Here is a 12346-nt window from a genome sequence, read left to right on the forward strand (position 1 = left end):
ATAAGAATGGGCCAAATGTCATTTGAAAGAGCGTTTCAGAGATAAAGTTTGAGAAACTAGCCCTTAATGTCCTTGCTCACATTCAGAGCCTCACGAGCACAACCTGAAAATCACACACAGACGCTGAGAGCGGCTCGGATACCCAACGCCATCTTAGTGATGAGGTCAGCGCTAAGGTGCTTTTAGGAGATCCGGCAGAGGACACGTTTCATGACAACTCCTGAACAGGGCCTTACAGGAAGCCTTGGTGCAGATGAAAGCAAGGGTTTCTTTTTTTAAATGATGCAACTGTATTATAGTTGATCCACAGTTTGAAAGGCAAAACTCATGCAGTCTTCCATCGACCATGCAGTTTTTTGTGATTAGTAGATTTCTGTAGAGATACATTATAGCAGTAGGTTCAGCAGTGGAGATTGGAAAAATGTGAACATGGTGCTTGAATGAATCCTGTTTTTTCTTTTTTCTTGAAACCAAAATGACAAACCACGTTTTGTTTTTTTTTTAATGATACACTTCTTCCATATCATTAAGTGTATAGCAGTTGATCATAATACAGTAGTTTCATTATCATGGCTTGCCAGAGGAACATATTGTTTTTGATATTCCAGTATATGGCATGTTCTTCCTATATCAATCATGTTACAGTGCCACCAAAAAACAAACAGAAAATAAGAACACACAATGAAATTGTTATTCATAAGTAATTGCAGTATATAGTGCCTACTTTGCTCTGTCTTATTGTAGCTAAGTTGCATTTTGTTCTCATGACATTTCATCTTTTTTCTTATAGTTTAATTAGTTTGATTAGGTTAATGTCGTCGTCTTTTTTTTTTCTTTAGATCTTCTCGCTCGTATTTGTTTGCAGAAGCATAACATCTAACAGTAAGCTAAACAAATGAATATGTAAAACATTTTAGGCACCTTCTCTGACGTTCTCTCACATTGCTGATCAGTCCAGTGAACTGATGATAGATCCTCTCTAAGTGCATTATGGGCTGTCCCTTTGGGACTGTGTTATAGGTTCGACTGAACCCTTCAGCAGCCTTTCTTCCTGACTGCAAAACAACTCCAGCCCGACCTGGGTGGTTAATGGGGACTGCCACTATTACAAAGCCTGTATTTGGATTTTTCACGGGCTTCTCACATTAAAATGTCAGCCTCTACATTTGACCCCACTGGCCTTACAAAATCACCGAACAGAGGGTACGAGGTTGGTACATAAACAGCCCTGTTGTGAGTTATCTGTCAAGTGATCGCAGCTTCTCTGACATTCAAAATAGATTTGTTTTAAGATTTTTTACAAAAAGCATCTAAGAAACAGGCGATCTGTTATTCTATTGCTGTTAAGAATGTGTGTTTCTGTTGGGTAATTGAATGCATAGCACCATCCATACATGCCCTTGCAGTGAGAGTAGCAGCAGCACTGCTAATGTGAGGGGTACCATTTATATTTTCTTCACCTCACTTTCTGCTGTTTCCTGCAGGACATGTTACACACACTACTTTCAAGCATGACTCGTACGAAAAACTTGTGACCAAAGCGAACAATTTCCTGATAGCTGCATTTATAAGACTACTATAATTTCCTTATATCATTCTACATATAGTAATATAATGTATGGTGTTGGGTATTATTGGTGTCCTTCTGTGTGACAAACTCTATACAAACCGAAGATCCCTGGCACAAATGTGTATCTTTTTTGCTCTCGTGATAAGTGACTGACATCTAGCAAGGCTCTTGGATTTTGGCCTCGCCTGAGGCAGACACTCTTCAGCAGTACAGTACGAAGATCAGTTCCAAAAGAAAATGACAAACAGCGCTCTTAACTAACCAACCAGCCACCAATAACCAAACAGGGATAAGGATAATAGAATGGAAAAAGTCTTGACCAAAACAACTAACTAAGGCTTGCTTCAGCTGATGCTTCAGATAACGTGTGATGTAACAAGACAACAATGGTAGTCCTGTACTAGCACCACAAAGGATAGCCATTGCACCAACAGAAACAACTATGACATTCAAGTAGCACTGCAGTGGATTTTTTTTAAACAGGACCTTGTCAGGAGAGTGCTAAATTAAAAAAAAAAGTACAGTATAGTACAAAATCTTACTATCGTTTGGCTGAATTCATCTCAATACTGAGTGTAGATTGATGTGAAGTAGCTGGAGATTTTCAAGTAGTCATTACAATTTGTCCAAATCGATCTGCAGTTAGCCTGTCAGGAACAATAGGCTGAGAAACAATGCACGACTTGTGAGCAAGCAGAGTGAAAAAGAAAAGAAAAACATCTCACAAGCAAAAACAAAACAAAAAAAATGGTTCAAGCAACAGAACAAAATGACTGTGCAAAAAGATGGGCTGCACTTTGCTGTGCGTCATAATGCCCACGGATTGCAGGATGACACAGTTAAAAACTATAACAAATGCCTCCACTGTCTTATACTACTGTGCTGAAACACATTCAGGTGTGTTTCTGTGACACAACAGTAATTTTAGATACCATTGTTTCAAAGAAACTAACATATGAAACAGTCAATCTCATCCCTTTAGGAGAGCCAAGCAATCTCTACAGACTCTCTACAAATGAGTGTTTTGATTGTGCGTAGCTTTAAGTGAAAAAAAAAAAAAAAAAGGCGCGGGATGGTGGTACACTATTTGCCCTAAGTGCTTGTGTAAAGGCTATGCTTTGGGACTCTCACATTCAATGTTGCATGACTGCAGTTTACACTTAAGGTTCCATTTTGCATTATGGTATAGGAAGCCCTGCATTGAAGCTTGCAGCTCTGCAGCAAGTTTGCAATGACCTCACTGAGGTAGAGACCCTGAAAGGATGCATGGTGCACGAACAAAACCAACAGACATAAATAAAACATGTTCAAAACCTCTAGATATTCCCTTTTGAACTGGATTGGTAAACATGCAGAGTACAATACATTGCTGCTTAAGGGCATAATTAAGTGCGTGACAGCATGAAAACTGGGTTGTGCATAACAGCCATGGATCATCTTTTTTCTTTTTTTTTTTTTGACCACAATTACCTGCTGTCTCAAGCTTGCTCATCTGGCATCATTAACTTCAAAACCGACAGTGAATCAACACGAGAACAGAACGTAAACCAGCTCTCCTCAACCTCACAAATCCCACTGTACACAGAGGCACTTTCACTGGTCCTGTTGGTGAAAGGGATAAAGGCACTAGCAACTAATGTTAGAATAATTCTCTGTAATATGAAGTGAAATTTGGTATTGATCCTTTTTTTCAGTGGATTCCAAACCAACAAGTACTAAAATTTGACGTGGAAATGGAAGCATGACTAATGATATGTTAACATTTCTCGGTCAAAGAAGGTCCATGCACTGCACTATTGACGTAATACTGTAATTGGTGCTTATTATGCTTATATGCATTTTTGATAATATTTATTCAGTATTCTTTGACTACTTTTAAATTAGAAACTCTGCATCCTCAAGGTGGGTTTGGATATATTTGATCGCAATTCAGAAACATCCAGAATTTGATTTCCTTAGTTTCCCTGACAATAGGACACTGCAGAGTGCCTGAATTGCAACAAGCTGTATACTCATGTCATGCATTAAATATACCAGGATACAAAAGTACCTTAGTTGATAGACCATAATGCAGGTTACTTTTTTCATGCTATGATCTCATTTATGTACTGTTCCCTTAAGATTTAACATTCAATTTCTATACTTCTAAATGATTAGCGTTTCAAATCAAAAACTCATCCAGTGCACTCAGTATGAAAACAGATGAGAAGGGGTGGATGGGGGCAGGTATCCAAAAGAACATCCTTTCCATTATGTGGGATATGTCTCATGCATGCCGATATCAAAATGGAAAGTCTCTTATCATGCTCGTGTGAAGCTCACTTTATCATTGTGCTGTGTTGCATCTAAAGGGCATGGCATTGAATCACTTGGTGATATCACAATTACAGCATCTGCTGGAAAACAGCAGCATTGCGGATGTCCGTGAAGCGTGTAGATCACCATCTGTTTACATCCAAACAAGAGAGATCAGTCTTCCTCCTATAAGGTGCTTTGCTGAATAGTAGATCCTTCGTAGGGAGAGAGGAGAGAGGAGGGGGGAGCGGGGGTCACCTAACTTCTTGGCGCTTACCACTTGGCTGCAGATGCTTGCATGTCTCTGCAGACTTTTCTGGTGCATTGTGCAACTTGCTGAAATGTTATCTGTACTCCATGCATAAGATTTGAATTATCACGCCATCAGCTGATCAGACAGTGTGTGCTCTGCGTCCTCCAGGGAGCCTTGTAAATGCGTAATAATTGACGTTTTCTTTTTGATGTACCTATATACTTGTAGGATCAGAAGAATTAATTATTCTATCTACCTGTCATATACTCTAAGAGCTTTGTTTTTTCGGTTTCCTTTCTTTATAGCTGAGCATAGTTGTAGGCCTAATGCCATAGAGTGCTTTGGGGAGGTAAATGAAGCATTCCTTACTGATGGTCTACTCCACGTATGACAGTCGTATAGAGATCCCAAAGTTCCTAACTAGTGTCTAAACATCTGTAAGCAGCTTGCTTTTATTTACACAGTTTTGGTTGGCTATAGTGCAATTGCCAGTTCTGAGGTTTGCCTCCCTAAAGTTGTCGATGCTATTGTTTATGTCTCCATCAATCTCCATGTACTCTGACTTGCTGACGGTGGATGAACTACGGCGGCTGGAGTTGGTTTCAGAGGGGATGTTGGGATTGCTGACGTTGAGCAGCTGGGCCTGCTCTTCTCCTTCGGTCTCCCTGTGGTAGAAGTAGTTGAAGTTGGACACAATGACAGGCACCGGCAGCGCAATTGTCAACACTCCAGCGATGGCGCACAGAGATCCTACAATCTTGCCTCCTATAGTGACTGGGACCATGTCCCCATAGCCCACAGTTGTCATAGACACAACAGCCCACCAAAATGCATCCGGGATGCTGCCAAAGTAGGATCCTTGCTCCTCTGCCTCAGCAAAGTAGACAGCACTGGAGAACAGGATGACTCCAATGAACAGAAAGAAGATCAGCAATCCGAGCTCTCGCATGCTGGCCTTGAGGGTCTGCCCCAAAATCTGCAGTCCTTTGGAGTGTCGTGACAGCTTGAAAATCCGAAACACCCTGACCAGACGGATCACCCTGAGTATGGCCAGAGATGTTGCCTGCTCCCCCACCCCCTCGTTTTCTGGGTCTTCAGCCAGCTCGGTGCCAAGTGTGATGAAGTAAGGGATGATAGCCACTATGTCGATCATGTTCATCATGTTCTTGAAGAAGGCCGGTTTGCTTGGGCACGCCAGAAAGCGTACTATCAACTCAAAGGAGAACCAGATTATACAGAGTGTCTCAATGACGAAGAAGGGGTCAGTGAGGATATTTGGCTTGTAATAAATAGTTGTGTTCCCAACTGTCACTATGCGACCCGCTGGGTCCTCTTTCAGCTGTGGTAAAGTCTCTAAACAAAATATGACTATTGAAATCAGGATTACCATCACAGACACTATGGCAATCCCTCTCGCAGTGCCTGAGCTTTCTGGGTGCTCAAAGAGGAGCCAGATCTGACGCTGGAACTCCTTCTCAGGTAAGGGACGCTCTTCCTCCCTGATGAAACCCTCATCCTCACGAAACTTCTCCATCGCGTCCACTCCCAGCTCATAGAATTTGATTTCTTCTGAGAACATATCCAAAGGGACATTCACTGGTCTTCTCAGCCGACCCCCAGACTGGTAGTAATAGAGGATGGCATCAAAGCTGGGGCGGTTTCTGTCGAAGAAGTACTCGTTTCTCAGAGGATCAAAGTACCGCATCCGCTTTTTGGGGTTGCCCAGCAACGTTTCTGGAAACTGGGAGAGAGTTTTCAACTGTGTCTCAAACCGGAGCCCGGCTATGTTGATGACCACCCTCTCGCAGCATTCGTGGTCATTGTGGTCTGGGGGGTAGGTGTCCTGAGGGTGGCCAGGGACAGCCGAGGTCTCGTCCATGTTATCGCCTGCTACCACGGTCATTTTGGGAGGAGGAGGAGGAGGAGGAGGAGGTGGAGAAGGAGTTGTGTTGGGATGTCGGTTAGTCTGACTGAGCAGGCATTCAGGTTCGCGGGAAATTTTCCACTCCTCAGCTTCCCACACCCCTTAAATTGCTGGAGACGTCCCCAGATACGAGGGGGCTGGTTGGCTGCTTTGCCTCAGTGCGGCTCCACTGCGGTTCTCGCTGACTTGACCATTGCTGCTCTCCGGTGCATCTGCTGCTGTTGTTACTGCTGCCTCTGTCACCCAGAGAGAGAGAGGGAGAGAGAGAGGAGGAGGAGGAGGAAATAATGGGATCAAACAGCCAAGATATTTGCTGGCTCAGCATTTTCTGCAGTTTATTTATTTATTTACTTCTCTCAGCCTGCAATTAGTGCTGTTAGCCAGTAGTAACATAAAAAAAAAATCTCATCATACTGCGGAATTTCTAAGACATTTCTATAATATAGGCATTTACTGAGTATCTGATGATCCTCTCGCACTACATGTTATTTCCTACATTCTACATTAACATTCCTATTAGCACTTCTGTGGGTATGTTTCATCCTGTTCCTCTGCTACAGTCATGTATTTCTTTGCAGATGTTCAGCTCAACATAGGAACGTCGTGTTTCTTTCTGAAAGCTGCATGGCAGTGATCCATCCTACGCCACTCTAACCAGCCTGAATTATGATGTGACGCATAACATTTGATACTGATATTATACCAACTGATGTTTCTATGCATACAGCCTACAGGCCTACTGCGGAGCAAATGCTGCGAAATGCCGCTGCGAAACAGAATAAACAGCACAGTAATTGTCTTCTCTCTTCAGCAGCAGCTGTCCATAAGAAAACATCTAACCGAATCTGTAGCTATTGTGTAAGTCAGCAGTTTCGAGGCTTACCGTGGGTTGATCTTGAAAGCTCTTGAATGCGTCTTATCCTCGAGTAAAATCATCCAACGGCAGGGCACCGGTGAGTGTCATGTGGCAACTTTACATTGCACCTACCAAAAAGAAAAAAGCCTAAAGCCTTCCTGTGCTCATCGCCTCCCCTGGTGTGTCCGCCACCAAGTGTCCTCAAACAGTTCTGAGCGCCTTCGGGCGGTGAAGTAAAAGAGCAGATAAAACCAGATGAAAATCAGGTGAGTGTGATGAGGGAAGCCTGAGACGACGGAGAGGCGAAGCGGGAGCGTCGGCAGCTGTTTGCGCGGCGGCACGGTGGCGTGAGCAGCTCACAGCATACCGCAGGAGAAGATCCTGCGCTGCAATTCAACGGGGGGAGATACAGTAAGGGGCAATAAGCGAGCCCTTGGCACTTCCAGACATCACCGCGTCAGTGGGAATCTGCTGCTTTTTATACGAGAGGACAAGATGACGGGCAGAATGCAGCGCGGCTCGGAGAGCAGAATAAATGGATAGCTAAAGGACCTTCAGGTGCGGCAGTGAGGTCCAAGTGTTTTCTCCACAATGTCAAGCAAGTTTTGCCGTGCATTTTGCATGTAAGTGCAGGGAAGGTGAGGGAAAAAAGAGGAGAGGGGAGGGAGGGCAGCAGCAGGAGGAGGAGGAGGAGGGGGAGGAGTTGGAGGGTTTCGACGCAATGCAGACCGGCTCTAGTAAAGCACGCCGCCAGAAGTTCTCCATACAGCACAAAAACAAGAGCGCTTGTGTGCCAGCACTGGCGCAATCCGACTGCAAAGAAGGGCAGCTGGTAACAAAACCTCTAAATCAACACTGTGTTACATTTGCACTAATCTATCTTGTAGAAAACTAGCCTATCATCGATGGGTGAGAGATGAAATCGCCTTTTCATTCTACAGCATCACTCCAGGATTGAAGGGCGTTAGTTGTGATGACACGTTCCCATCTGAGCCTGAGAGACCAGATCTGATCTGAAATTTTCATCGTTTAACTACTGAGCGACGAGGAGGATCAAATCGTCAACAATGTGTTTTTACAGTCCTCATCGGTATGAAACATCACATCAGGAGAAGGCTGAATGTCTCATACTTGATATCTGTCACTTTATGACATTAAGTGATCTCTTCTCAGTGTCCAATCATCACATATGCAGATATGAGACAAATGCAGGACATTTTTGCTCTGCAGAGGGCGGAGGATCAGTTTCAGCACCACGGACAGCGCAGATGATTGATTGGCTTCATAGAAAACTACAAATCCCCCAAAACAAACACCAGAACATACTCAACTCAATACGATATCACAATAAATACTCAAATAATAACCAATATTAGTATACTGCTGACTCGGAGGGCCAGTGTGGCCTAAAGACGCAGTGAGGGGGCAGAGCTGAAGGGACTCAAAACAACTGTCCTGTGGCTTTCTAAAAACACACATTCAACACAAAGTCAGATCATCAGACCTCTGTGCAATTTGTTAAAATCTGCCTCCAGCCAAATGAATCCCCCTTCATTTGTCACTAAGACATTTTATTAAGTTAATTGGTTTTGTGGCAAGACAACCCAAAGTCTGGTTCTGCGCCTTTTCCCCATCATTCAGCACCAAGCTTGACAGTGTATTGAGCTAATTAACGGCCATGGATTTGACATTTTTACATAAATGAGTTACTGTGTGCCCTCTGTGAGTCTGATCTGTGTTATACTGGAGCTGAAAAAACACGCGGTGTATTTTCGGATTCATTATTTATTTATAAAAAGGATTAAGTTAAGTTCACATACATGTTTGAATTAGAAAAATAAATATTTTATTACATTTAAAATTCACAATGAGTTCATGTCATGCAGACATTGCATCGTATGGTTCTAGGCTATGTTGTTTACAGCGAGCTGCAATGCAATCTGAATGTCTGTAACAACACAGAGGTAAGTTGCGACTCCAACTTTGCACAATAAGCTGCATAAGAAAAGGGGAAATTCAGAATTACAAAAACGCAGTATACACAAGGCTTTTATACAAAGAAAGCGTGGTCATTTATAAAGCCTACACAAAAGAATGTTTTTTTTCTACTGATGATACACACAATGTCCAATAAGGTAGACTGAACATTTTCCAAACACTGGCATTTCATGAATATCCGTGAGGAACTCATCCAATATTTGGGCGAAGAAGAGAATCCCACACTTGTATTTTGTCGCGAGTCTGAGGGAGAGACAAGCTTCACTTAATCGTCTGCCTCCTGCAAGTAAGCAGAAAACAAAACTCACTATGTTAACATGAGGAGGTAAGAGAAAGCAGTCAGGCTTCTGGCGAGCTTAGGTGACCATCGCAAGCATCCGGATGCATTCTGTGTCAAAGAGCATGATCTCAGCGGCTTATGCCTAAATCAGTCAAGCCCAGCTGCAACAGTGCAAAGATACTCAAGCTTAAGCGTTGGTTTTGCACACAGAGCCTGAGCAGAGGCGTTGTGTCTGCAGGCATATTTATCATCCACGGAGAGGCGCTCAGAGCCCATTTGTTCTGGCCATTCTGATCAGATTCACTTTGAAAGCATGTTACCAGCTCCAAAGAAGATTCAAGTCGGAGATGTTTTCTCTCTCTCATAGTTATGACTACGCATTTTCAGAATCGTGAGATGTGCTATTTTTGGAAAAGAATCTCAGTATGATGAAACGCTATCCTGTGACTTGGAGATACTCATCTTTTAATCATGGAATACTAATCTTGGCATTATGAAAAGCATGTCAACTCTGGTACCGCGAGGAATAGGGCCTCGGATAAGCCAACAATCTTCCAGTCCACACACAGGCAAACAAGCTGCGAGAGATACTATTAGAACAGAGGCGGCGACGATGTTTGCACACTGTACCCGTCTCCAAATCTTTTGCGAAGTTATTTATTTAAAATAGTTTTTCACTGTGCGTCGGGCTAAACACGGTGCAGCGCATGGCGCCCTCCAGACACAGACACACGTAAGGCCTCTACAAACCCTCAACAAATCCTCACACAGTCTGACTGACTCCAGTGTGACAGAGATATTAATGTCTTGGTATATTTGTCGCTCTCTTGCCGCGCACTCCTCCGCGCAGCGCAGGTCTCCTGGTGCGTCCTGTGCGCTTTGCCGCGCGGCTGAGCTCTCTCCAGCTTTTTTCAAAACTCGGGTACTTTGAGACTATGGGGCTTCGAGATGTTCTCAACAGTAACAAGCCAAAGTGTGCTTTGTACTACTCATTTCCTTGTGCGTAATTACCGCTTGAGATCTAGAAAACATCTCCAAACGTGTTTCTCTTTGATGATTGTCATTCCCCTTCATATGCTTAAAGGTTTGTTAGCGTATGGTTCAATTACTAACGATGGTATTGCAAACATGCCCCTGGCGTCTCCAAACGTTTTCATGTGAGGGCTCTCAAAATATGACGCGTTAGTACAGTTCCCCACTAAACCGATTTTTGTCTTCTACCAGTTGCCCCTATATCAGAGAGTAAATAAGGCTGCAGCAGTGGGAGGAATGATTTTCTCTTGACATCAAGTGAGTTCAATTAGAGTGAATTTAAGCCAATCGTTATTTTGGTGGGGGTTATCTGAGGCCCCACGCCGTAGACACCTTGCGTAAAACAGCTGTGCATCATCCGGCGTGAAAGAGCCACGTCCACTGGAAGACAACTCACCAGAAATAAAGCCGCTCTATACATCAGTCAGTTTCCCTGTGTATGTCTCCACCGGGTGTACGTTTGGACGTGTCAGAGTTTCCAGGTCGTCGCTCTCCTGATAGGACTCAGTTTTGGAGAGCGACTGGTTACTTTTGTTTGAATCACATTCACCAAAGGAGGGCTGCAACTGCTGTCCGCAAGTCACGTGTACGTACTGAACATTCTCCTCCTCCTCGTTCTCTCTGTGGTAGAAATAATTGAAATTGGATACTATCACAGGGACAGGTAGAGCTATGGTCAGCACTCCGGCGATGGCGCACAAAGATCCAACGAATTTCCCTCCGATGGTGGAGGGACACATGTCTCCATATCCAACTGTGGTCATTGTCACCACAGCCCACCAAAACGCGTCAGGTATACTCGAAAATCCAGAATCTGGATCTTCCGCTTCTGCAAAATAAACAGAACTGGAGAATAAAACAACTCCAATGATCAGGAAGAATATGAGCAGTCCCAGCTCCCTGAGGCTCGCGTGAAGCGTTTGGCCGAGAATCTGGAGACCCTTGGAGTGTCTGGAAAGTTTAAAAATCCTGAAAACACGGACCAGACGGATGACCCTCAGTATGGCCAGTGACGCAGCCTGCTGACTGCTGCCCTGATGCTCTGCCAGATCAAGGCCCAGGGTGATAAAGTAAGGGGCTATGGCCACAACATCGATCAGGTTCATGATGTTTTTAAAGAAAGCTGCTTTACTGGGGCAGCAGAGAAATCTCATGGTGAATTCGAAGGAGAACCACACAATGCAAAGTGTCTCCACCATGAAAAACGGATCTGTGAACGGACTGGGCTCTTTGCCGTGAGCACTTCCATTGGCGTGATTGTCCTGCGCCGCGGGGACTTCTCTAAACTCGGGTAAAGTCTCCAAGCAGAATATAATAATAGATATTAAGATAACCATGACTGACACGATGGCAATTATCCGTGCAGGTCCTGAACTTTCTGGATACTCAAACAGGAGCCAGAACTGGCGCTGAAGCTCGTTTTTTGGCAGCTCGCGGTCCTCTTCCCTCGCCAAGCCCTCATCGTCTCGGAAAAGCTCTATGGCTTCTTCATCAAGTTCATAAAACCTTATTTCTTCCAGGAAAATATCCACAGGAACACTCACGGGCCTCCGAAGTCGCCCTCCTGACTGGTAATAATAGAGGATGGCGTCAAAGCTCGGCCTGTTCCTGTCAAAGAAGTATTCATTTCTCAGCGGGTCGAAGAAGCGCATCCTTTTACGCGGGTCTCCCAAAAGCGTGGCCGGGAAGCGGGAGAGGGTCTTCAACTGCGTCTCAAAACGCAGACCTGAGATGTTGATGACCACCCTCTCGCTGCACTCCTGGTCCGCTGGTTCCAAGTCAGCAGCATCTTGCAACAGAGGAGTTACGACCACAGTGTCGTCGTGGTTCTCCTGGGACACTACAGTCATCTTTTTACCCCTCCGAGGGTAAATCCGTCATTCACCTCCGCGGTGCCGTCCTCTTGTCCTTTTGCCTGTGCGTCCTCCCAACTCTCTTTCTCATGCAGCCGCCCGAGATTCAGGCAAAGTCTCCCTTCTGCGCACCAAGTCCCAAGAGTTTTATTAGTCAGTATCCAAAATCGTTGTGCAGTTGTTGATTTACACCGTCCTTTTGTCAGATTAGTGCCTCTGAACTGTCAACTTTCAATGGTGCAGACAGATCTCCACTTGCAAAAGCTATACCGATGGCTATCATAT

General features: G+C 44.3%; 2 protein-coding genes across 2 annotated transcripts; both read right to left on the minus strand.

The window, feature by feature from the left end:
• Nucleotides 1-853: 853 nt before the first annotated feature.
• LOC143322016 (potassium voltage-gated channel subfamily A member 1-like) lies at nt 854-7519 on the minus strand. Its single transcript, XM_076732855.1, has 2 exons — nt 6926-7519; nt 854-6278 (listed from the first exon to the last, which is right to left on the minus strand). Exon 2 carries the CDS (start codon nt 6019-6021, stop codon nt 4546-4548), a length of 1476 nt encoding a protein of 491 aa, XP_076588970.1. The 5' UTR covers nt 6022-6278; nt 6926-7519; the 3' UTR covers nt 854-4545.
• Nucleotides 7520-10621: 3102 nt separating this feature from the next.
• LOC143322255 (shaker-related potassium channel tsha2-like) lies at nt 10622-12058 on the minus strand. Its single transcript, XM_076733332.1, has one exon. The coding sequence runs from the start codon at nt 12056-12058 to the stop codon at nt 10622-10624; it is 1437 nt and encodes a 478-aa protein (XP_076589447.1).
• Nucleotides 12059-12346: the final 288 nt, after the last annotated feature.

This window comes from Chaetodon auriga, chromosome 6, assembly GCF_051107435.1.
Source record: "Chaetodon auriga isolate fChaAug3 chromosome 6, fChaAug3.hap1, whole genome shotgun sequence".
Taxonomy (NCBI): domain Eukaryota; kingdom Metazoa; phylum Chordata; class Actinopteri; order Chaetodontiformes; family Chaetodontidae; genus Chaetodon; species Chaetodon auriga.